The sequence below is a fragment of the Melanotaenia boesemani genome, chromosome 15, assembly GCF_017639745.1.
Source record: "Melanotaenia boesemani isolate fMelBoe1 chromosome 15, fMelBoe1.pri, whole genome shotgun sequence".
NCBI classification, from domain to species: domain Eukaryota; kingdom Metazoa; phylum Chordata; class Actinopteri; order Atheriniformes; family Melanotaeniidae; genus Melanotaenia; species Melanotaenia boesemani.
This window is the reverse complement of record NC_055696.1, coordinates 29,303,852-29,330,607: the sequence shown is the minus strand read 5'-3', so window position 1 is coordinate 29,330,607 and position 26,756 is coordinate 29,303,852. Positions and strand designations below refer to the sequence as shown.

General features: G+C 41.1%; 1 protein-coding gene across 2 annotated transcripts in view; it reads left to right on the top strand.

The window, feature by feature from the left end:
* The window catches only part of hlcs (holocarboxylase synthetase (biotin-(proprionyl-CoA-carboxylase (ATP-hydrolysing)) ligase)), a 32,217-nt gene extending 5,849 nt beyond the window's left edge, over nucleotides 1–26,368 (top strand). Inside the window, exons 2-11 of one of the 2 annotated variants that reach the window (XM_042009390.1) lie at nucleotides 471–608; nucleotides 2,331–2,493; nucleotides 4,158–5,191; nucleotides 6,029–6,208; nucleotides 9,900–10,180; nucleotides 17,927–17,994; nucleotides 19,490–19,650; nucleotides 21,152–21,266; nucleotides 22,159–22,372; nucleotides 24,781–26,368. In XM_042009390.1, the coding sequence (XP_041865324.1) occupies nucleotides 471–608; nucleotides 2,331–2,493; nucleotides 4,158–5,191; nucleotides 6,029–6,208; nucleotides 9,900–10,180; nucleotides 17,927–17,994; nucleotides 19,490–19,650; nucleotides 21,152–21,266; nucleotides 22,159–22,372; nucleotides 24,781–24,955 (2,529 nt within the window). In that variant the 3' untranslated portion in view covers nucleotides 24,956–26,368. The remainder of the gene's footprint in view (nucleotides 1–470; nucleotides 609–2,330; nucleotides 2,494–4,157; nucleotides 5,192–6,028; nucleotides 6,209–9,899; nucleotides 10,181–17,926; nucleotides 17,995–19,489; nucleotides 19,651–21,151; nucleotides 21,267–22,158; nucleotides 22,373–24,780) is intronic. The other variant, XM_042009391.1, reaches the window with a different exon arrangement.
* Nucleotides 26,369–26,756: the final 388 nt, after the last annotated feature.

Below are 26,756 nucleotides of genomic sequence, written 5' to 3'. Positions count from 1 at the left end.
GGGCCCATACTTTTGGCAGTGTAGTGTACATAGGGTCAAGAATTTAGTGCTACACCTCTGCTGGTAGACCTGTAAAATGTAATGTGACCAAGTAAAATAAAGTTTTCTTTTATAACGATTCAACTCCTAGGTTTTGTTGACATTGTGTAAAAGAAAAAAAAAAAAGTCATGATTCTATTGGTAATGAGAAACATTGCATTGTAATAAATATTAAATAGTAGGAAGTCTCTTTTCATGTAAAGTAGTACAACAGACCTTCACCACCCTCTCTGACCTCAACTGTAAACATAACCACACTGCCTACTCTAACCACCTTTATAAAACTTAGAACAAACTAATAAATAACCCTTCAAGCTGGGATTTAATGACTCTTTGTTCTACGTTTACTGGCCTGATAGTTGTCTGTCTTTAACCAGTCATGTCTAACCTGTGCATCAATCTTAATTTGTCCTTTTCTGTCATGTTCCCAGGTGTGTGATGACATTAGCAAATGGACTCTTCTTCTGGGATCCTCTCTGGTTTGTGGTCCACGAATAGAGAATATTTCATTCATCATAGAATCTGCAGGACACAGAGTGAGAAGTCCTTCTCCAACACCAAATAAGAAAGTAGGCACCAAACACTGCATGTTTCTTAATAATGATTCATATTCTGAGACAAGTCACTCTAACTCACTCTAACTAACTCTAACGAGTCTTTTTCACACAGCTTTCACACAGCTTTCTGAGTAGACGTACAGCTTTGGTTTGAGCTTATTTACAGTCAAACTGGAGGATAAATTTAGGAGGTGCAGCTCATTGACCATCAAAACTCAGCCATTTCTGCTGTTTTTGGTCTACCTTTTTTTAATATTATTTTTTAAATGATGTAAAACTGCATGTAGAAGCTTACCCCTTTTACTCCCTGTCAACATCCAGACAATATTTTTTCAGAACAGCCTCTGTTTTCAGCTTATGAGACTAGAATGTTGTAATATTAATGTATCAATAGATGTAGCATCAAAAGCCAAACCAAAACAAGAAAACAAAATGTATTACTAACAGTGTTTTGTAGAAATAACACACAGATCAAGTGACCAAACCTTTACTTATCTCTCTCAGGTCTTGGCTTTCAGGATAAAAGAAATTGGCATTGAAAAAAAACACAAACATATTTGCACTTTTTCCTCATTTGCAGTTATTTATGCTGCTATTTACCTACTATCCTCACAAAACCAACTTTAGCTCAGCTGGTTTATGGCGCCACCGTGCATCTTGACTTTCATCCAGCCATAGAGGAACATTATTTTTGTTCTTTTCTGACAAACTTTCTGCTTACTTGTTGATCTTTGGCTGCTCCTGCTTGGACATAACCGTCTATTTCGCTCTCTGATTGGTTGAAAGTTTGCTTGGCTTCATCATCATTTCCAGGTCCAAACAGAGGTCTCTTAGCAACATAGTAGTAACAATGATCTGGTTTTTTTTATTATGAAAATGTGTTAAAGGCGTTTCATTAATCACTCATTGTGGATTTACCATATAGTCTTGAATAAACACTACAATTTGTGGATGGATTGTTTACCTTCTGGATGGGATATAAATGTCTAACTGCCGCAGCTGATCTAGGCAGGGGTCTGCAGCCTGCAGCTCCAGAGCCACAAGTAGCTCCCTGTACTTTCCATAATGGCTCTTAATGCATGACGTTCTTTGTCCCTGAGAACCTTGAGACGTTCTTTGTCCCTGAGAACCCTGAGATGCTCTTTGTCCCTGAGAACCCTGAGATGCTCTTTGTCCCTGAGAACCTTGAGACGTTCTTTGTCCCTAAGAACCCTGAGACGTTCTTTGTCCCTGAGAACCCTGAGACGTTCTTTGTCCCTGAGAACCCTGAGATGCTCTTTGTCCCTGAGAACCTTGAGACGTTCTTTGTCCCTAAGAACCCTGAGACGTTCTTTGTCCCTGAGAACCCTGAGACGTTCTTTGTCCCTGAGAACCTTGAGATGTTCTGTGTCCCTGAGAACCTTGAGACGTTCTTTGTCCCTGAGAACCCTGAGACGTTCTTTGTCCCTGAGAACCCTGAGATGGTCTTTGTCCCTGAGAACCCTGAGATGGTCTTTGTCCCTGAGAACCCTGAGATGGTCTTTGTCCATATTTTTGTTGTTTATGTAATCGTCTGATGGCATTTTGTTTCTTAAATTTGACAGACCCGAAGTCTGTGTCCTGCTTGTGGTCTAGGGAACAGTTTGTGGTTTTACTGACTGTTCTGGTCCAGTCAGGTCAGAGGTCCAGCTTGTTTCTGGGTTTGTGGAATAACTGACTCAGTAGAAGCTAACCTGTGGTATTTGTTGTGTGCAGGTCCTGAAGTGGTCTGACTACTGTCTCCCTCTGGCCTGCAGTCCTGGTCAGCCCTTCAGAGCGGTGGCGCTGGCCAGCGTAGATAACTTCAGTCGTCTTGGGGTGGCTTTTATTGAAGACCGCCTTCAGCTGGACAATGGACTCGTGCCTTCAAAGATAGTCCGTATGTTGCCTTCCACTGAAATTCATACATCTCCGTTTACCCTCCATCTGACTTCTACCACCTCATAACACCCAGTTTCTGTGCTTGTCAGAGCTTAAGTTGTCTTTAAAGTCCATTTGCTACATTACAGTTTTCATGATAAATAAAGCATCAAGAGAACTTTAACACCGAGGAAATTAACACCACTTTGCACTGCAAACTAACTTGTTCCTTGTCCTTTAGCCAGCTAAAGTCTAACCTGTACTGTTTGCAGTTGTAGGATGAGCATTTTTCTCCTCAGGAAGTTCTTGTTATAATTAAATAAACTCTGAATCCATGAGGCCTTTGGCATTCTTTCACTCTGTTGGAGATGTTTGAATAAAGCCATCAGGACAATTGGAGTAATACATTAGGTGTACTAGTTTAGCTTTTATTAGTATATGTTGAAGTTTTCTTTTAATAAAACGTGCAAAATGAAAACAATGGAATTGAGAGAACGGTTAAAGTTGGTGTAACTTGGTTTATATTTTGTTTAAATGCAAGTCAGTTCCAAGTACAGTCTTTCCATCCTCTTTATTGATAAGGTGAGCAGGTTAGTATCTACACAGAAACTCAGCCAATCTGTGTTTGAAAAACTGTGTCCATCCTCACTGCTCCCACAGGAATTTAGAGGTCAGTTACAGTCAGAAGCTGCTGATCAATAATCAAGAGCTCCTCTGCATCATTTAGATGCGTGTTAACACAATGCCAGGAGGAAAGACACCAGCAATGATCCTAGAGAAGCAACCATTGTTGTCAGGTCATTTCCAAACTGTCTGGAGTCCATCACTCTACAGAAAGACAGATTATTCACAAAACAGCTGATAATCCTTCAGGTGTGGACGACCCAGCAATTTCAGCCCAAGATCAGACCGTGGGGAAAAACCCAAAACTCCATCTCAGACTCTCCAGCCCTCAGTTAGCATGTTAAATATTAAAGTCCATGACAGTTAAGAGAATAAGTTAATCTGGCTAATCTGAAAGGGTTGCTGTAGAAAGCCTTTTCTCTCTTAAAAGTACATGGCAGCATGACTTAGGTTGGCAAAGCTGCATCTGAAGAAACCACAAGACTTCTGGAACAATGTCCTTTGTCAACACAGAGGTGGAGGGATGATGATGATCTGGACACTCTGAAGTCATTGAGTGGACTGTGAATTCCTCTGGATACCAAAGTATCCTAGAATCAAATATCTGTAGGGCAGCCATAGCTACCATACAGCTGCAGCAGATCTTCAACAGTTTAGCTGAAAAAGATAATAATCAAGGACATGATCCAGTTCAAATCCAGATCTCAAACTGACAAATGCTGTGGTGGGACCTTCAGAGACCTGTGGAAACCAATGCTGCAACCTCAATGAACTGAAGCAACGATGGAAAGAAGAACGGAGCAAAATTCCTCCACAACCATGTATGATAGCATCATCCAGAAAACCAGAGAAGCATTACTGCAACATCCTGCAACTGAAGGAGCTTCCACAAGCTGCTGAATCATGGAGAGAAACCGGTTTTTAACTGATTCTGACTTTTTGTATGTGTTCAGTGACCACATCACATGACTGTGATGTTTTATTAGCCAGTTTTAGTTAGCAGAGGTTTGAACTATTTTTATCTACATTGTATGATTGACTCTCTGTATTTTTGTCCAGCTGTTCTTCTTCAGGATCATACACTGAGTCAGTTACTGGAGAAGCAGAGTCTGCAGAGCTCAGAGACTGTAAGGACAACATCTCTCTGCAGCAAACAGGCTGGAGAAGTCATCTCCAGGCTCTTACCTGACCTGTCAGCTGACCAGCAGCATCTCCAATGCCGTAAAGGCAGTCTTCTTATCATTCCTGGAGTAAAGAGAGTGGAGGAGCGACGAGGGTCAGAGCCTCTTCCCTGTACCCAGGATCTGGGATCTGTTGGTAACGTAGAGGAGCATTTACTGGGGAATCATCACCACATGGAGGGCCATGGACACCACCTCCATCTCTCCAGTTGTAATGAATGTTTGGAACTGGAGAACAGCACCATCCTCTCTGTGAAGTACGCCTCAGCTGAGAACATTCCTGACCTCCCTGATGATAGCTCTGTAGGTGTGGACAGTGTTGAGGAGGATCTGAATGAAGCAGAGTCTGATGCCAAAGGGTGTTTTGGTCAGAGTGGTGGAGCTGACTCTAAGAGTAAACCACCAAACGTCCTGGTTTACACCGGTGGTTCCCAGGAACGTTTTCAGACCATTCGCCAGCTTTTATTAGAGTGTATCAATGTGGAAAACATTATCATATATCCCCTCCAGCCACAGCAGGCACTAAGTGATCCGTGGCTGGACAACACCAGGCTCCTGGTCCTGGCAGAAGAAGAATCCCTGAGCCCCGAGCTCCAGACCCGCTTTTTGACCTACTTAAACCAGGGTGGTAGGGTGCTGGGGCTTTGCTCCAGTCTGTGTCCAGCAGGTCTCCATCTGGAAGCCAGAGAGAGGCAGCACATGCAGGTCCGAAGGCTGAGTTTCACCAGGGAAGACAGCACAGAGCTGGAGCTGAGCATGCTGGCAAGCGGACACGTCTACATCAGGGATCCTCAGGGAGGAGGAGAGGTGGAACTGTGGGGGGAGCTGAAAGGGGAGGTCGCTCATCAGAGGGACATGGTTATCATCAGGGTGACACACGGAAGGGATGGTGGGGAGGCTGTTCTCTGTCAGGTAAGATGATTATACCACTTCATGGAAAACACGTTAGACAGGGTTCAGATATATTTGTCATTATTAGCTGGTCCTTTTCCAGGAAGTAGCTTCACAAAGTTTTTAGATCCTGAGATGAAGAAACTTCAGAACAGTAAATCGGTTTGTTCAGTCAGCTTGAAGGACGTTCACTCTGAGCTGTTCAGGAAAAAAAAGCCATCATCAGAGGACGTCAAACTGTGAAATCCATGCACTACAGAAGGTGTTTGCATACCGAAATGATGGGGAGAATCTCAGCTAAAAGACTCTACCAAGCATTGACATCCAAACTTTACACAGTTCAAACCCCAAAAAATTTAAGGGAATGTAAGAAAAACAGGAGAACAGCACTGTCCACAGCTTCTGCTAATTTCGCTACTGCAGTCAGATCACACAATTCCTAGGACTTCTTTACTAACTCCTAGGAACACTTCACTAATTCCTAAGACAACTACTTCCTAGGACTACTTTACTTATTTGTAGGATTACTTACTCATTCCTAGGACTTTAATTTACTAACTCCTAGAAATACTTGACTGACTCCTAACACAACTTTACTACTTGCTAGGGCTACTCTACTAGTCTATGGGGGGGTTAAAGTAACAGAGGTTCGGAGGGGAGGTCATAAATTTGTTAAGCACATGTTGTGCTCTCAAACATGCGTATGTGTAAGTTGTATCAGTGTTTTTATCATGAAACTAGTTTCTGGTGATCGTCACTCAATTTTTCAACCTGTTTTTGTTTCTTTGTTTTAAATAAGTCTGTAGGTCCGTAAATCTGTGACGTCTAATATTTGTTTGTGTATTTCTGTATCTTCAGGTCCATTTTGACGTTGCACCAGGCTCCCAGGGTCTGGACTTGGAGGTTTTTGATAAACTGAAGGTCAGCAACGGGCTGCGGTATGAAATCCTGACGGAGATCTTCACCTCTCTGGGATTCAGCTGCGAACCAAACCAGACTCCATCTCCCAGCCCAGTACACCTGCTCGCCACCTCTCAGGTAAAACCCGCAAAGAAAATAAAACATCTGTTCTTGAGATATAAAGCTTATTAGAAGTGTCTCGTGTAATTGATCAGGATGCTTTGATTGGTTTAGTGAGACCTTTCTCAGCTTGACCATCTATGTTTGTAAAACAGGATCATTGTGAGAATTAAATAATCACAGGTTTAAAATTAATTTACATTTTTTTCCTGCTGACCGTCCTCTCACCCTTCAAATACAAACACCACATCATCCGTTATGCAGATTTAATGCACAGCACACATATGGAAGCAGTTTCAGTTAATAAATGCAAAACTATGAGTGCATATGCAGCAGGCTGACAGCGGGTCTGAGGCCTCGTGTAAACATGAGGTCAGCTTTGATCAGCCCTTAACGTCTGGAGCAGAGACTTTTCTTAGTTTAGCAAAGCTAATAGAACAGAGGATCTTTGAATAACTCCTAACGTCAGTGTTACAAATAAATGGGATGAAAACAGGACAAAAATCAGCAAATTGGGATGTCGGCTGGAAGAATGCACTCTGCTTCCAAATCTGATGTTTGGTGCTGTTTTTGTACATATTTTCTGTGTACACAACTGAGTTTTTCAGAGTTTGGTGTGTTAGCTCACATCAAGTTTGACTTTTATCCCTTTGTTTTACACCTCTGGGCTCCAAAGTGTGACCAGAAATTTGTTGAGTATAATTAACTTTGTTTTCTTGGTCGTACGTGCGTTTACCATTTCTCAGATGTCAGACTTTTATCTCCCCAAATATCTGCCTGCATACTGTTCGTTCCCTCCTCAGTTGTAAAACGTGGAATATGGTGGAATTTGCTCCTCTGTGGGGGTGATCTGTTATCTCCACCAGTGTTTTTCATACTTCCTGAACCAAATAGAAGAAAGTCTGGATGAGAGTTGAAAGAATTTTGACCTCTGCAGCTCCCCGCCTGTGTGACGTCTCCTGAACTGGTGGAGATCAAATCTCTTCCAAAAGTTCAGCAGTGGATAAGAAGCTAACAGAAACACTGCAGGTGTCCTAAAATGAAGAAATGCTACGCTACACGGCTCTAGAAAACATGAAGAAGCTGCATGTGTTTGTGGTGAAGCGTCAGGCTGACAGTATACTGCTTATAAACCAGGAGGAGAAAACCAGAGCAGTCTCCATCAGACTCACTTCAGTGTCTGAGCTGCACTTAGTGGCTGTTCTGGAGAAGATCCTGGAAAAGATCATTGTTAATGAAACTACTGATGGGAGAGACTAATTTGTATTTATAAAAACGTTGGCTGAGCAGCAATAAATGTGGTATATAAAATCTCCAACGAGCCAGCTCAGCCTCATAATCCATTTCAGTTTGAGATGTAATTTCCTTCATTTCAGTGATAAAGATAGGAAAAATAGAACTTAAGTTGGCTTTTAAAATTAATCTTTGTTTTTCTAATTAACATGTGTTTTAGATAAAGTTAAACATTTTCCTAAACCTCTTTATGGTTGACAATAATCTAACCATCAGTGTATATGGGTTATGATCAAAAGGAAATCCTTGCTGGGAAAAGTGGGGTTTCACCATCATTTTTTACAGGTGCGCCTACATTAAAAAGTCGAGCACACCAGTACAACCAGTGCAGAAAGTTAGTCTGGAGCTCTGTTCCTTCAAGTATGAAAAATGATGATCATCTGTTTCAGTCCTGCATGAATGGCTGCAGCCCATCTTCTGTATTTAATGTAAACTTGAGAAGGTGGAGGAGACATGTAGTCGTCATGACGACGACGAGTCTGAGTTTCTCTCTGTTTGTGCTCTGGTCAGTAAATCTGAAGTGGGACATGATAACGGCATCAGACTCAATGCTGCAGCTCAGCTACAGAACTAAAATCACCTCTGCACACACATCAGTGTTAAAGAAAAAAGCCTCAGATATTTTCTGAATAATTTAGGAATTTTTATCATTCAGAAACTTTGCATGCAGCAGCACATGGGTAAATGGATGATATTTCACACACACAGATTATTGTTTTATCAGTTCCCGTTGAACACCACTAGAGGGCGTCAGACCTCCGGTTCCCTCCAGCAGCTGTTCTTTCAGCAGCTTTGGAGCTGATTTATTATTTGTTGTTTGTTTCAGTTACTAAATGACTTTTGACCCTGCCCAGGACTTAAAATTCAGTTACTCACACTGTGTTGTTATTTACTGAACAGATGCTAAAATTGCTAAAGAAGAGCAGGTTGCAGTCCTGTTGGACCAACTTAAGAGTGTGTTGTTGTTTTTTTTGTAACAGTGTGTGCAGTCATGAAGATGGTGACTAGCATTAACCTCTTCTTGAAGATTGCTGTTTTCTCTGCTTCTTGTTTGAATTGGCATACTCCAAATAAATGAAGTATATCTTCACAGCTACAAGGGCTGTATGTATCATCCTGGTCTCAAAAGTAAGCTGAGACATGTGAGGTTACTACAGAAGTCAGAATCAAGATATGTGTTACTGGGTCAGAGTAAATTCACCTGAAACACTGTAGAAAATGTAAATGGTTATCACATTACTTTCAGTGAAAACCAGAAAAGAGCAGCTCACTTAATCTAGGAATGATCAAAGTAGTCCTAAGAATTAGTAAAGTAGTTGTATGAGTTAGTAAAATAGTCATAGAAGATAGTAAAGTAAACTAGGAATGAGTAAATTAATTAATGTCTGATGAGGAACTGTGCTACAATAGAAAGTAAAAAGTGAACCTGAGCAGTTTTCCAGGTGTTTATTAGAGGAGTTACGCAGGTAAATATCTCAGGAAACCATCAGCAAATGATGATGATGGACACCTCCATCAGTGGTCAGAGTCAGGAGCTTCCTGGTGTCGCCCCCACATTCACCTTAGAAACACCGTGAGGATCCAGAAAGAAAAAAACCTCCTTCATCTCCATGGAAACCAGCAGGACCTTAATGATTCATTTCAAACAAAAGCAGAGTCATAAGAGAACACATTAGCAGAGATTTTAGAGCTGGAATTAAACCTTTGACCACAAAAGAGCAAAAGTAAGACATGATTCTGGCTGCTAGCTCCCAGCTTTTCTGTCCCACAATGATGAGACAGGCATCTTTGTAACCAGCAGAGTCTCTGCGTTCATACGACACCTTGTTTGTGGAGAAATTAGCAGAAGTTCTGAAGCTGCTGTTCTCATGTTCTTCTTAGACCCTCATATAATTGCTTTGGGTTTGAACTGTGTTTGGTTTGGATGTCAATGCTTAGTAGGGTCTTTTAGCTGAGTTTCTCCCTGTTATTTTGGTATGTTACATGTTAGGATTGCTGCTTCCTAGTGTGTTCAAACATCTTCTGTACTGTTACCACATTTCTCTAGGAACTATGCTTAATCTCTTTATCGTTAACTCAGATCAATAAACAGGATTTCATGTGTTCAGATACAGACTGGTACTAACAGACCTAATAGATCTCTGTGATGATATACTTGTTCACTGGACAGCTGAAAGTCTCCATCTGTTTCTTCTACAGCTGCTCAGAAACTTGGTGTTACACTTCAACCATAGTTTTCATTTACCAAATGTCCAAGGTTAAGAAATAAATGACTGGAAATGATCCTCTTTAAGCGCTGTAAGGTGGATTCTGTCAGTCCGGCTGATCGCCTGACTGTCAGTTCAACTTTCAGTACTTTCAGCAGTATAATATATTTGTAGAAACGAATGATAACTCTTGTCTCTGTTCCACACAGGAGGCCAAGAAGAGCTTCCTGAAGTGGGCTCAGTCTAAGGCAGACCAGAATGCCAACCTCACATTCCCCAAGGCTTCCTTCAGGATCTTGTCTGGTTCTGATCTCCAGGGTGGTCCTCCGCTACCTGAGGGCTCCCTGGCCCTGGTTACAGACTCCACAGAGTCCCAGGACTGGGCCCAGTTCAGTATGGAGACGTACCGTAAACACCTGAAGACCAGCCAACTGGGCCACACCCTGCTGTATGCCGAGGTGGTCTCTTCTACCATGGACCTGCTGGAAGGGTAACTGAAGTTCTGCTTCATGTTTAGGATGCAGTCTGCATTTTAGCAAAAACACACCTAGCTTCAGATAGTGGCTGACTTCAGTCAGTCCATGTGATATTTATTTCCTTTCACCATGGTTACCAAGAACTTATAACCATTAGAGGAGAAGATTGAAGTTTTAGTCTGATCTAGGATACAGGATGTATGGTTGCCATGCAGGCCACACAAAGCAGACCACTTCCAGGTCATGTGACAATTTTTTTTAGATTTTAAATGCTTGTTTCTTCCACCGTTGTTCAGAACACAAATCAAAGAAACAGTGTGTGTGTGTGTGTAGTGAAAGAAAACAAGAAACAGATCAGATGATGCTTCAGAGTGAAACTAAACTGACCTAAACTTTGTCTGGAAGAAGAAACAGTGAAATAAATGTATAAAAAGAAGACAAAACGAGCCTACTTCAGCTATTGATAACCTCTGTTGGTGAATGTGGCTCCTGCTGGTAGGAATAGCAACAACACGATCATCTCATACGGGGTGCCCCTGTACTCCCCCCAGCTGTGTGTGGATGAAGTGCCAGGGGAGTGTCGACAGGCTGGAACTAATTTATTGCCTAAGTGAGCTCAGTGCAGCAGCGGGAAGTTCCTGCTAATAGACGTCTTTGTCTGCATCCACACATGTGAGTAAAGAGGCTGCTGAGTGGGTCAATCAGGCAGCAGGTGGCAGCAATTAAAACTGTCATAAAGTTTGAAAAATGGACTGTGGAGCAACTCTGAGCTGATTGGAACAGACAGAGTTGTCATTAAGGTTATAGAGAAACTGAAGCTGCTGCAGTTTGATTTCACTGCTGATGTTTGACTTTCCAGATGTCCCTCTGCCGCTGCCTTGATTAATGTTATTATTAAGGAATGTCTGCTTTATGTCTTCAAGCATTTGTATTCAAGTATTCATGATACTGGATATTTTCAGGGCAAAGCAGCTTTGTGGTACATTTAGAAAGTCTGAAAGAAGGAGCTAAAATTTTCCACAGCAAAATTTCTGAGTTATTCCAGCTTATAAAACATCAAACTGGTAGATCTTCTGTTCGTTTTAATACACTCATCCATATTTTCTGGCCTCTGCTTGGTTTTTGTTTTGTTTTTTGTCTCAACCATGAGCCAATGAGCTCATGAGTCCTGCAGGTTTTAGATGTTTTCCTGAAATCGATGGGTCTTTGTTCAGAACTTGACTACAAGTTGTTGAAGCCATTTGATTTGAATTTGGTTTTGGAGCAGAGAAACAATTAAAACCTGCAGGACAGTGGCCTTCAAAGACCAGAGTTTCACACCACTAGGGCACAATTTACCCCACAGAGTTACACACTACCACTCCTGAGAAACGGTTTACTATATAAGCAATGGTGCTCGAGGCTGCTGGTGATCTATTGGAGTTTTAGGGGTTAAAGAACAGATCGTTACTCCTGAAGAAGCAAATTTTTATATTTAGATTGAATCAGCTCAAAGTCAGACACTTTGTGACGGAGGTGGTGAAGCAGTTGGAGGGGATTGGCTGCCACATTTCCCCATGCCCCAGGGCAGCTGTGGCCACACATGTAGCTTACCATCTCCAGGTTTGAATGCGGAGTGAATGAGTAATGAATACAATGTAAAGCATTTTGTATTTGTTTGCTCATCAACGAGAAATGAAAACCTGTTGAGTCCTTGTTTTGTGGTGGTCAGCGGGTTTCTCCTCACTCATCCGGACAGAAGCGTCAGCTGCCTCTCTGTGCTACAGACAACCAAAACTAATGTTTATGATGTCTTTTAGACCTGAAATCAGGCAGAAGAAGTTCTGTCCAGGTGATTTCTGTTAGCGTGTCAAAGTTCTGTCCAGGTGATTTCTGTTAGCGTGTTAAAGTTCTGTCCAGGTGATTTCTGTTAGCATGTTAAAGTTCTGTCTAGGTGATTTCTGTTAGCATGTTAAAGTTCTGTCCAGGTGATTTCTGTTAGCGTGTCAAAGTTCTGTCCAGGTGATTTCTGTTAGCGTGTTAACGTTCTGTCCAGGTGATTTCTGTTAGCATGTCAAAGTTCTGTCCAGGTGATTTCTGTTAGGGTGTTAACGTTCTGTCCAGGTGATTTCTGTTAGCGTGTTAAAGTTCTGTCCAGGTGATTTCTGTTAGCGTGTCAAAGTTCTGTCCAGGTGATTTCTGTTAGCGTGTTAACGTTCTGTCCAGGTGATTTCTGTTAGCGTGTTAAAGTTCTGTCCAGGTGATTTCTGTTAGCGTGTCAAAGTTCTTTCCAGGTGATTTCTGTTAGTGTGTTAACATTCTGTCCAGGTGATTTCTGTTAGCGTGTTAAAGTTCTGTCCAGATGATTTCTGTTAGCGTGTTAAAGTTCTGTCCAGGTGATTTCTGTTAGCGTGTTAACGTTCTGTCCAGGTGATTTCTGTTAGCGTGTCAAAGTTCTGTCCAGGTGATTTCTGTTAGGGTGTTAACGTTCTGTCCAGGTGATTTCTGTTAGCGTGTTAAAGTTCTGTCCAGGTGATTTCTGTTAGCGTGTTAAAGTTCTGTCCAGGTGATTTCTGTTAGCGTGTTAAAGTTCTGTCCAGGTGATTTCTGTTAGCGTGTTAAAGTTCTGTCCAGGTGATTTCTGTTAGCGTGTTAAAGTTCTGTCCAGATGATTTCTGTTAGCGTGTCAAAGTTCTGTCCAGGTGATTTCTGTTAGCATGTTAAAGTTCTGTCCAGAAGATTTCTGTTAGCGTGTTAAAGTTCTTTCCAGGCGATTTCTGTTAGCGTGTTAAAGTTCTGTCCAGGTGATTTCTGTTAGCGTGTTAAAGTTCTTTCCAGGCGATTTCTGTTAGCGTGTTAAAGTTCTGTCCAAGTGATTTCTGTTAGCGTGCTAAAGTTCTGTCCAGGAGATTTCTGTTAGCGTGTTAAAGTTCTGTCCAGGAGATTTCTGTTAGCGTGTTAAAGTTCTGTCCAAGCATTTTATTAATAATGGATTGAGTTATGTAGCCCTTTTTTTAAGGCACCCAAAGCGCTTTTACATTGTATGCATTATTCATTCACTCATACCTGACAATGGTAGCTACATGTAGGCACAGCTGCCCTGGGCAGACTGTCAGAAACGTGGCAGCCAATCCGCACCAACGGCCTATCCGACCACCATTCACCATCCATATTCATACACCAGCGATGCCAACACTGGAGGCAAGGAGGGGGAAGTATCTTGCCCTAGGACACAACGACAGATGACTGGGGAAGTAGGAATCGAACCGAACAATTCCAATAAAAGGACAACCCGCTTTACCACCTGAGCCACTGCCGCCCTGGCATCATGGCAGATTGTTTCCATTTCAAACTTTAACCTAATGAACAAATTACAGATTGAAAATTTTTTTTGGTCAACTTTCCAGCTTTTCCTGAAATATTGTTGATAATCTAAATTAAATATGTAGTTGGTTGTTTGTGGGTTTAATCATTCAGTGAAAATTACCAGATTATTTATAGTTGATTAAATAGCGGAGGCGTATACTTTAGCTTGTTTTCAGTGTTTACTGTGCATCAGTACGCTGCTGGTGTTGAACTGAGAACATGAAAGTTTGTGGAAGTAGTTATTGGAAGAAAAGTTTTAAGTAAGACACTACAGAAAGCATAATGATTCTTTTCCTGCTCTGTTGAACTTGATCCTTGTGCCTGAAGCAACACTTCCAACATGTTGACTTCTCTTACGAGCCTCAGGCTGACATCAAAACCCAAGAGCCCACTTTTAGAGAGACCATTTTAAATGCAGTCCACCTCTCTTTTGTTCAGAGTTGCATAAATGATGAGGAACAGCAGTCAAAATGTACTTCTCATTATTGTCCTTCTACTTTCTGTTAAATAATTCCTGGTTTTCGTGCCAGCTGCACATGTGGCTTTATGTAGTAGTTTTTTGTATGAATCTGTGAGTCGTTACTGTGAACTGGACGGAGTCATGGTTTTGTGCTGGAGCTCGGGTTTTGGAGCCGTTGCTTTGTGTGTTCTAGCTGGTTTTTAGAGCTCTGTTTGTTTTGACAAGTGATCCCATATTGGATGTGACAGTGTTTTGATTCAGAACAAGTTTCCTGTGAAAAATACAAACCAAACAACAGGTTGGGTGCTAAGAAAATTTATTCCTCATAAATGTGGCAACAGGTTCAACCATAAAAATCAAATTGCCCCAATTGACCTTGTATGCTCCACCTGCAATTATGGAAGATTGTAAGCAGATGCCTAAACGTCCCCGCGTCTTGTCCAGAGGAACATATGGAGCAGTGTTTTGACTGTTCTGTGGAAAGGATTTTCTGGTAGACTCGAGTGGACGGTCGGACCATGAGTACAGTCACGGGGAAACAGAAAGTACATCCCTGTTAGCAGACAGGTTTATGGCTTAAATTCTGATAAATCTGGTCTCAGATTCAAGGCCCAACTCATCATTTTAAACATCATTTTAACAACATTTTAAAAATCATGTGATAGTTTTTATAGTGCACACCTCTAAAGAGGTTTCAGTTTACAAGATTTAAAGGGTTAAGCTAAAGAATCACTTGATTTTACTGTAAATAGACGAGAAGAGTCGACTGAACTTTGGTGATGGAGGAGATCACATGTTCATGTAGAGGTAGAACAGTGTGCTTGCACCGCTCAGTTCTGACATCAAATTTCCGTCATTTACTCATTTTAATCATTGAAGTTTTAATGAATCTGAATCTAGATTTAGCAGACTGTATAATTATAACGTGTAAGTTTAATTAGTTAACAGTTAACAGTGAATTTCTGGAGTCATTATTTACACCTGGATGAGGTGACACATCAGTTAATCAGATTCAGACGTGTTAGTGATCTCAGACGGGGTTACGGCTGCATCGTAGAATAGATTAGAAAGATATGTGATGACAGATCAATTTAAATAAACAGAGTGAATAATAAATATCATAATAGTGAAAGGCAGAATTAAATCTATATTATTTTAAATCTTCTTTAATGACTCTTGTTGTTTCATGTGCAGCAGAGGAAACTCTGATAGAATCTTGCACAGATACTTTATATTAATAAATTGATTTATTGAAAACAATAAATAAATATTTTAAATGAATAGTAACTGTGTCAGAAAAGTGTGTAAACCTTAAATGCCGGTCAGTGAACATGTTTAACCTCCCTGATGTTTTCTGTATATAGACATTAAAGATTCACTCATCTGTCAGGATGCATGGATTTGAACACAAAAAGAGTCAATTAAACTAAACTTCTCTCTGTAATCTGTTGGAAACCCAAATTAAATGTGTTTAGGGGGAGGTGGCTTGAAGCTATGGGTGCCCTGTTGAAAAAAAGGCACATACTAAATCAAAAAACTCTTTATATTTTATATTTTACATTAGTTTGACCATATTTGAGTTTCTGATGTTGTGAGGAAACACAGAAGTAATATACAAGCAGAAAATGTGTGTCAGATTGATCAGTGATTTATAATATAGAAACCACACAATTACAAACTAAAATTTATAGATTTGATGCCGTTATTAACAGTTATTAATCAGAGCAAGAAATATCTCACTTCCTAATAAAATTGTGTTTTCAGAGAGAAGAACCTGAGTAAACTGGCCCTGCTTATTTTTTAAATCTAAAAAAATGGTGTTAAACTGTTATGTCGCGCTGCAATAAGTTTATTTGCCCTGCAATCATTTTAAAGATTTTAATAAAAGTTTACAACGGTCATCAAAGGTCATCCAGAAAGACAAGACAGGAGTGAAACGTATTCTGATGCTGCAGCTTCCTGTCTGTCTGCCGAGACCAACAGAAACACCAAAGATGTCCATGAAATGCTGCCCCAAGTGTCTTTGGAAAACCTGAAGCCGCCTCCGCTTTTGGTGAAACGCTACAAACAAGGAGTGCTGTCAGGAATCCAGAGCAGCCTCACCCCAAGTGTTTGAGCTCCGGCTGGAGGCTGTCCTGATGAAGACGCGTGGAAAAATATCAGTCCATGTCCACAAAAACTACTGTAGGACAGACTGATGCATCATAAACATGAAAATTATAGTAATAGAATTAATATACATTTATGAAGCTAAACTCAACTGGTTGAGCTGCTGGATCATAAATAGACTACAGCTTCTTCATGCAGCCACCGCAGGTTCGATTCCCGACCTTGAGCCCTTTGCTCCAGGTCATCCCTTCTGTCTCTGACCCCCTTTCTTGTCCAGCAACGGTAGGAGGAGGAAATGATCTCGGAGTGAAACTGAATTTAAATTACCTATCCCAGTACCTACCAGGGAGGAGGCAGGGTACGCCCTGGCCAGGTTGCCAGCCTATCGCTGGGCTGTCAGATGATTACATTTTAATCACGGGAGAGATGTGAATTGATCACATTCTAAAATGTAAACACATAGCTTTGTTTTACCTCCAGTTTATCTATATAGCACTTTTAAAACTACACGGTTGACCTAAGTGCTTCACACCAAAATAAAACAAAGTAATAAAGGACCAGCAGGTTTTTCAGGTTCTTCCATCCTGCTCTGGTCACGTTCAGACATTACATAGATGTGACGGCTTCTTCTTGTTGTTGTCTTGGTGGTTGACGCGTAACGATTTGGTGCATTACCACTACTAACTGGTAAGGACTGTGGACCAGAGCGTCAGACACCTGAGAGGCTAGTTGTGTGTTCTATCAGATGGGTCGTCCTGCACATGCTTTTATGTATAAATAGTAATTATCATATTAATTCTACAAAGTTAATTTTGACAGCTTTGACAGACATAAAAATAAGAAATTAAATCCCAATTCTAGATATAAAAGGATGAAGAACAGTAGTCAGAAATATTGCTGCTGTTTTCCTTTTGAGGACAAACTGTATTGTGTTACTGGGAGAAAGAAACTGTTTAACTGAGTGGTGTGTAAGAGGAATTTTCAGACATGAGTGTAAAGAAGTGGAAATGTCAGAAATAAATCATGAAATCATAACTCCTCTTCCTGGTGGTCTTCCTCAGGTCTTCCTGCCTCAGGTCTGCTAAGATCTGGATCATTTTTCTGCTTTAGCTTCGGTTTGTATCTCAGCAGGACGTCTGGACGGCAGGCGACAGGTTTTAATCATCATCATCATATTAAAGCAGTCAGGTTTCAGTCCAGTTCAGCAGAACAAGGTCACTGATCTGAGGCTCAGCTGAGGCTCAGCTCATTGATCACCTCCAGTAGAGCTGTTTGGAAATGATAATTCCTGCTGCTTCCCTGTAAACAGGATTATCACAATTAATCAGGTTTACAGATTAGCTTCTTTTCTCATTGATCTGGTCTTTGATGCTGATGGATGATCAATACAAACCTGTTTATGTCCAGCAGATCCTCTCTGAAAGATGAGCATCGATTGCTGAAATAATCTTTTTATCCTTAAAGTGAGTTTTTTTCTTTTTGAAGGAGGTAAATGGCTTTCAGAAAAATGATATCTGAACTTGGTGTTGGTAGATGCGTTCTGATCGATACATTCTGGATTAGGAGCTTCACACCTGCATCTGTTTTCAGCTTCATGTTGAGGTCCAGCTGATGCCTGTTGAGGTGAACGAGGAAGGTTCTGGTTCTGTTGGCCTCCTGTAGGTTACTAATGATCCTGCTGTCTGTACTAAGTAGGTTATCATCTGGTTAAGCCCTTATAGTCCTTCATAACACAATAAAATCAAAGGAAACTATCAAAATGTAAACAAACAAATCAGCATAAAAACTGAAGAATAGAACATAATCTTGTTGTGTTTTAACGTTTCTGTGTCCGTTGTCCCGTCAGGATGACCGTGCACCTGCCAAAAGATGTGGGTTTAATAGCAGTGGCATCTCGACAAAGCCAGGGAAGAGGTGAGTTCACCGACATGTTCGCCCATGTTTGGCCTTCATTCATCTCTCTGTCTGGTATTGTTAATCTTCTTTGTCAGGACTAGAAGTCAGAATAAGATAAAAATGTCACCACTGATGTTTAATGTTAATAAGAATGGCCAATCAGAAACATTTTAAATTCAAGCCAATAAAACCTGGTTCAGCAGGTTTTTCTCCACCTCCTGTCCTCAGGGTGCCATCCTCTCAGATCTCTGTTAAATACCGTTTAATCTCCATAAAGATTTCCAAACACATAAAACCTCCTCACTCTGTCTCCAGATGTGTAAAACCGTGGTTTTCACTGTTTGTGGTGTCATATGAAAGCAGAGACTCTGCTGGTTACAAAGATGTCTGTCTCTGGGAAACTCTGGAAGCTAGCAGCCAGAACCAGAATCATGTCTTACTTTTGCTGTTTTGTGGTTGAACGTTTAATTCTAGCTCTAAAAACCTCTGCTAACGTGTTCTCCTATGACTCTGTCTTTATTTGAAATTCTGCCTTTGTTTAAAACTCCAGCAGCACCGTACAGCTTAGTCGCTCTGGCGTTGAGTAAAAACTGAAAACACCAAGTAAAAAGAAAACTTCCAGAGATTACAGAGGCTCCAGCTGTTGCAGCACCATGTCGGTATCAACCTGTGGGCAGTGACAGGAGCAATTAGATGATGAATATAAGCAGCTGAACTTCTGAAGGGTGACGTTTCTTACCCTCAGGGATGAGGTGAGGAGTTCAGTTATCCAGGATGAGCTCAGAGTTTAGTCTCCAGTTGACAGCAGCCAGCTGACCTGATCAGGTCTTTTTCCAGACTAAAACCAGAAAATGGCTGGATGGATGCTCACATTTATACTTTCTTTTGATTTTTTTCCTCTTTATTTCTTCATTTGTCTTCCTTGTGAAAATGTAAAAGACACAGGAGGTCTTTGCTGCCAGCAGCCTCTGGAACCCGGCTTTACCTGTTCAGTAATTATTATAAAACTACCACATCATTGTAAATTCTCTCTGGGATTAATAAGGTGTTTTTCATTTCATTTAATTCATTTCAAGTTTATTCTGTTTTTGTGGCACTCCTGTCATTTTAAAGTGCGCCTCTTGTGTATTATGGGATGTTACAAAGTTCTCCATCATCTTCGTCATTGTGATGTCAAATCAGATCCACAAATGAAAAAAAAATTAATCTTTTTCTTTTATCTGTTTTGTTTATAACCATTAACTATTTATTAATTTTGACCATGAAATCAAATAAAATCCATGAACTTAAACTTTAAAAAAAAGAGAACAAATATCCATCCATTTGTCATTCGTGCTTATTCCAATTCATGGACCATGGGGGGACTGGATCCTGTTCCAGCACATACCAGGCTTGAGGCAGGTACACCCTGAACAGGTCACAGGTCATCCGCAGGACCAAATGTCCCTGAGTTTTATGTGAAAGCTGATGAGCTACAGTTGAACTGATCAGACTGTTTTCCTGCTTTTTGCAGGTCGGGGCAGAAATGCCTGGCTCAGTCCTCTGGGATGTGCCATGTTCACTCTGAGGCTCCAGGTCGAGCTCAGCTCCAGGCTTGGACAGAGAATCTCCTTCCTGCAGCATCTTGTTGCTTTAGCTGTTGTGGAGGCTGTTTGCACTCTTCCTGGATACGAGGTATCAGTCCCATCATTTCCCTGGACCAACTCTGTAAATACGAAAAGACTGCTAATAAGAAATTCCTATTAGAACAAAGATGAGCTGAAGCATGCTCATTCACACAGGAGGGAAATCACACTTAAAGCAGGGATATGAATCAGTGTATCTCCATATCTCAGAGTTCATTCAGAGTTTCTTCAGCTCTCTGAAACCACCTCCCCAAAGTGTTCTATTTTCCCACCAGAGAATGCTGAACATCTCTTCTACTTCCACAAAGTAAATCCACCAGTACAGGCTAACGGAGTGATATCTCAGTGAAACACAGTTTACTGCATTCCCGAACAGAACCAAAACTTCTGAATGATGAAGGACCAGTTTATGTACCCGGCTTGTGTGCCAGGGCTCAGCCTGGTACAGCTGTGACCCAATTTAACCCCTGATCATCATCATCAATGCCAGTTTACCTAAAAATAAATGATCTTGGCGTTCTCACAAGGATCCTGGTGCATCCTTGTGAAAATGCCAAGGTAAGAAAGCAGCTGAGCGTGCTTCGATGGAGTCCAGTGCACGCTCATGCCCTGTAATTCACTGGGCCACATTTGTGCACACAGTGGATTGATTGTCTCTCATGAGGATGATTCTCTGCACACAGATGCTGTGTTGTTAATGCCTCCTCAGGATGTGTGTTTTTACTTGCGATACTACTCACTCTTGTCACATTTGCATGTTCACAACCGTGTATCAAAACAGGCTTTATTCCAGTCATAGAGGAGCATTATTTTTCTTCTTTTCAGACACATCAAACTTACTGCTCACTTGTTGATCCTTAGCTGCTCCTGATTGGACATTATCATCAATTTAAGGTATCTGAATAGTGGAAAGGTTTTACAAAAAGTGGCTCCATCATGATTTCTGGATCAAAATAGAGGTCTTTTAGCAACATAGTGATTTTTTTATGATAAAAATGTGATAAATAATGATGTTTTCACAGATCACTCATTTGGATTTGGATTTGAATAAACACTACATTTTGTGGCTGGATTATAAAGCTCCAGGACAGGATATAAATGCCTGGAAAATGTCTGTAGATAACCTAAAGGGTAAACTATCCATCACAATTTTCCCTACAGAGTTACATACTGCCGTTCCCAAGAAACTGTTGACACTACAAGACAAAGCGCTCGGGGACATCACTGATCTAGTAAAATTTTCAGGATGAAACAAGACAAAAAACCTCAAGCGTTCCCCTAAAATACACCAACTGCTTAGAGAAACTGTTTGTACTGTTTTAAGTAGTTTCAGCCAAGATAATTTAAACCATTCAGCCAACAAATTCCCAGCTATTCCATGAACCTCGGACTGAGCTCTGTAATCACAAACATCGATGTGTATATTGTTGAATCTTACTGAGTTCAGATCTCCTTACAGCCTGGATGTCAGTAAGTTAGATTTTTCTTGAGTGTATTTAGTTGAACGTCAGTTCTGTGTTGTAATGTTTCAACATGTTTTCATTTCCCAGGACATAGACCTGAAGGTGAAGTGGCCCAATGACATCTACTACAGTAACCTGATGAAGCTCGGAGGAGTGCTGGTGACCTCCACCTTTACAGGATCAACCTTTCATCTGCTCATAGGTAACAGATCAGATTTCACACCACTGTTCCACAGCTGCATTAACACACCTGATTCAGGCTCATTGTGATGCTTGTTTCTGTTGCTCAGAATGAGCATCCATCCATCACAGAAAAAGTTTCTCTCTCTTTACAATGAGAGGGAAAAGCCAACCGTCCCTCTGAGCAGAACCAGACTCTGGTCAGAACTGGACCAGCTGGGATGAGGGGACAGGAAGAGATGAACATGAAGCTCCAGCACAAAGGAAACACATTCGTCCACTTTGTGCCTCTTTGACTCCTCACTTCCTAAAACGTTCCTGCAGGAAGGAGGATGGAGGAGAGAGAACCTGTAGTCGAGGATGCTTCCTTGTATCCTTTGTGGAAATGTGGTCAGCATCTTCATAGTCTGACTGGGATGCGACACAGAAAAGATGCTGCTGGTAGAAAAGTGTTTCAATCATCAACAGTTCAACAAAACTGCCAGCCAAGGAGGAAAATTACTGCAACTGAGATTTACCCCTCAGACAACCACATGGGTGGACCTGACTGTCCTGTAGTGCCACTTTGTACCACTAGAAGGGATATGAGTTGTTGTCCAATCTGCCATCAGAAGAGGAAAAAGCACCTCCTGAGGCTCCTGGTTGGAGCACATTTCCCCCACTTTCCTCCTCCAACACAGAAACCATATCCAGCATCAGCAAGATGAAATTATGAACAAAGATCTGACAGGAGAAAATACTTGGGTCAGTAAAGGACTAAAATATCTGTTTCTTCTGGTCGGTAAGAGAAGAGCTGATCCGTTAACGTGACCGCAGCCTCTTTCAGTTGATACCACGATGCCGGCTCTGTGTGTATGTGGTGCTGAGCTACCTCTATTAAACTGGACCTGTATCTCTGTGTGACTGGATTTTAGGTTGCGGCTTCAACGTGACGAACAGCAACCCGACAGTGTGCATCAATGACCTGATCCAGCAGTACAACAGACACAACAGCTGTAACCTTCAGGAGCTCAGCTGCTCCCAGCTCATCGCTCGGACCGTCACCTGCCTGGACGGCCTCATCAGCAGCTTCCAACATGGAGGCCCAGCCGCCATCCTGCCCACATACTATAAGAGATGGCTGCACAGGTGTGTGCAGGTCATCTCTATAAAATGATTTCTGTAGTTTTTTGTTTGTTTTTTTTAATCTGGGAGATGAATGATTCAACATGTTTTCATTTGTCATTGTGATTTATTTCAAGATCTGGAGTAGATTAACAGTTTTCTTCTGAAATAAGCTGTATCACAGCATGAGATCCTACATTACTAGGAAGCATCAATCCTAACATGTAGCATACCAAAACGACAGGGAGAAACTCAGCTGAAAGACTTTACCAAGCGTTGACATCCAAAGTAAACACAGTTAAATAAATCAAGAAGGTCCTGCTAGTTTCCATGGAGATTAAGGGGGTCTGTAGTGAAGTATTAACTCTTGCTATCAAAGACTATCTTGGGCTTCACTTCTTTCTGGATCCTCATGGTGTTTCTAAGATGAATGTGGGGGCTATCCCAGGAATCTCCTGACTCTGACCATTGATGGCGGTGTCCATCATCATCATCATCATCAGGCGATGGCTTCCTGAGATATTTACCTGTGTAACACCTCTGTTAAAACACCTGGAAAACGGCTCAGGTTCACTTTTTACTTCTACTGTAGTACAGTGTCTCATCAGACATTACTTAAATCATTTCTAGGACTACCTCACTCATTCCAAGGAATACTTTATTCATTCCAATAGCTATTTTACCAATTCATTGGACTACTTTACTAATTCTAAGGGTTACTTTACTTATTCCTAAAACAACTATACTAATTCCTAGGACCACTATACTAATTTCAAAGACTACTTTACTCATTCCTGTAATTACTTTACTAATTTATAGATTAATTGGGCTGCTATACTTCGGTTTTCACTGAAAGTAATGTGGTTTTCTTTTAGGACAAAATATCTATTTACATTTTCTACTGTGTTCCAGGTGACACAAGGTTTACTCTGACAGTTACACATTTCTTCATCCTGATACTTCAGTAATAATCTTACGAGTCTCAGCTTTCTTTTGAGAATGAGATTATGTACAACCCTTGTAGTTGTGAAGATATTTGTTTTGGGTTTGTCATTTTAGACAGAAAAAATAAACCTCGTCATGAAGAGGTTAACCATCTAATAACTGAGATGATAACCTGTAATATTAGGGTCATACCTCCACAACACTGATGCTGAAATTTAGCTTTTTCACTTTACAGCACAGACCTGTTATAACAAGCTAGCAGTCTAATTCAGTGGTCGGCAACTGGTGGCTCGTGGGCCAAAACTGGCCCACTGCCAATTATATCTGGCCGAAAAGAAAGAGAAAAAAACAGATTACAAGAGTTATGTTTCAATGTAAAGAGACATGATGCTGTTTACAGGGCTGTTAAAGAACAGCGTGGCCTCTTTGAGAATGGTCAGGCTGGAGAGACGCACAGCGCAGCGGGGAATGTCGGAGCAGAGGAAGTCGCTGTGACAAACTTCCTGTTTAGCGCTAAATGTTTGGCTACAAGCTTTAGCAAGAAACACCACACAGCTCTTCTAGTTCCGGCAGAGTCCCGTGTCTGCTTCACCACTGCTGGGTGAACCAGGCTGATGCTTCACCCAGGAGTAATCGCCTCTCCTCCGCCTCCAGACCTTGGTTTGGAGGTGGAAGCAGGAAAGTTTAGCAGCTGTTTCTGTGAGAGTTTTCCCCGATAGTGGGGCCAACAGACCAGAGCAGCACGGTTACTAAACCATCAAAGAAATGTTGCTTCAAGAGCAAAAAGACCAGATGGAAAAACAAGGAAGCCTCCCTGACCCACTTTCTCATCTACTTGCTGAACCATAAAGGACACTCGAGCCCACAGAATGTTAAAAATATAAGAAAGTAAAAACATTATACAAATAACATCTCACACAGAGAACAGTTTCCGGTATTATTACAGCGTCAGAACTTGGACGCTAGTTTTAGCGAGTTTTCAGACCCCTCTAGTGATTCTGTTTTTAGAAAGCGAGTAGCAACAAATCTAGAGACTTTTTCTGGTGATATCGGCGAGGTGAAAACATGTAGCGTTTACTCAGCTTTTACCTGGTCTAATTGAACAATGATTCTCAGGATGAAGATACAGCTGCCAAAAGGGATTGTGTTGGAACTGGAAGCAACAAAACTGGGAATCATTTGGAAGTTTGGGACTGCTATAAATGCAGCCCTAAAAGCTTCACAAGGCTTCAAAGGGGGGCTGTGAACAAACATGTTGCATCCAGAAGAAAACTAAATCCAGCTTCCTGTATTTATTTATTTTAACTTAAACTTACCTAACTTGAATTTCTCAGTATTGATCGTGTGTGAAGGACTGGGGTTGAGGAGTGGGAATAAGCCACCATGTCAGTGTTGGTTAGGGGCATTAGGGTCCTTCAGTGCTGAAGAGTTTTATTAAGTTTGGAAGGTGATGATTAGTTTCTTATGCTGATTTCTGCTCTTCTCAGTGGGACTCACGTACGTCTCTGGAGCGAGGAGGGACCGGAGGCTCAGGTGGTGGGTCTAGATGAGAACGGCTTCCTTCAAGTACACAGCAAAGAGCAAGGCCTGGTCTCAGTGGAGCCAGATGGAAACTCATTTGATATGCTGAAGAACCTGGTGGTCATCAAGCAGCCAAAGTAGGACCAAATTTTGAACAAGGAGGGACATCAGGGGGTAACCATGGCGACATTTTGAGACAGATGGTGGTCATAACTGGACTGACAGGCAGCTACAGGTGGCCCGGCTCTGATGGGTCACATGTCTAACATCTGATTGGTTCCTGGTGATTTTCCACCAAATGAAGCTACTATCCCACAATTTGTTCTAAATAAATGTTCCGTAGACGTGAATCTGATCTGGTTGCATGGTTCCAGTGACCACCACTGCTGGACTGAAGGAACTTGAAGCTAAAAAGCTAAATAAAGGTTTCCAGAGAATCGTGTTACTCTTGTGTTTAATCTCAACAGCTCCTGGACCAGTCATTTGTTTTCTGTTTGTTTAAAAAAAAAAAAAAAACTGATTTTTTTTTTCTTTTTGTTTCCTAAACTAGAAAAAAAGTCAGATAATAAAGTCTTATTTTTTCCTGATTTGTGGTCAGAAATATAAAAAGTAACATAAAGTCACATGACCAAGAACTCTGCTCCGTGTATGTGTTCTCTACACATCTACATCTGATCATCATAATAAATCTATCCAGAATAAATATTTCCTGATTTTGTTTCACATGTGCATTAAGAAAATAAAAAACAATGTGGTGTGGAGAGAAAGTTTTAGTTTCCACCTGTATCCATGGATACCGATCAGCTGGATTGATGGTTTCTGGTTGGACAACAGTTTCCTCCATCAGTGGATTCTCACCGCTCTTTTACAAGAGTTGACTGTTTAACTCTGATATACAGTATAGCTGATAGCAGTTCAATATTTGATTTTTTTTATTTAGAAAACAGGGAAAACAAAGTGGTTTTTCTATTTGTTCTTGTGTTTTTTTATTTCAAAAGAAAAAAAACTGCCTGAAAAAACAGACCTCATACTTCATTTCCTTGGTACATCTCTTTCAGTGATGCTTTCTCCAATTATGTATGTTTTACACCGAGTCAGACAGTTCCTGGTAGATTAGACGGATCCAATTGGACAGTTCCCATTGGATGATATGCTAGTTGATTGGACAGGCCCCACATAGATCAGATGGTTCTCAAAGGAACTGTTCCAGGTAGATCTGATCTGCCCACCTGAGGACTGGATGATTGTGGCTGAAAGGAAGGACTTTTTTTTTAAATCCCTGTCAGGTACATTTACCTCCTCAGTAGAAGCTGAAGTAGACTGGTGACCTCTGATCTTCAGAGAGAATTCGACACATTGATGCTTCAGATGGTTTCTGACGTTTCTTTAAATTTTCCAGTCTGTATCTAGTGTTGAGCTGAAAAGATTTAAAGCAGCTTTGCTTCTTTGAACAGTTATAAACTCAAAAAAAAAAAACAAATCAGAGGATGAATAAGTTCATTAATATTGGAAGCCTGTTATTTTTATGTCTCTAAATTAAATAAGGATTATGGATGTGACATTTGTTTTGTTTTTGTTTTTGTTGCATAGTATTTCAATGTATTTTCAGACATTTGTTTACCTTGTTGATCAGTGAAAGTCTGGTTGAGACATTTTTATTTTATATCCTGACATTTTAACAGCAGAATCAGTCATTTTAAGCCGTCTGTTACTGGTTTAATAAACCAGATTAATCCACTCTGCCGCAACTTAACTGCTTGGTGATTTGAACCCTTTAGTAGAAAACCTGACCATGCTGTGGGTCAAACCCGTACCCACTGCGACAGTTTCACAATAACCCATAACTGGGTCGGTCCATATTCAACACAGCACTGGGACAGCAAAATAAGTCAAACTGGTTTCATTCTAACCCAACAGGTTTTAGAGTCCAAGACAAAACCCA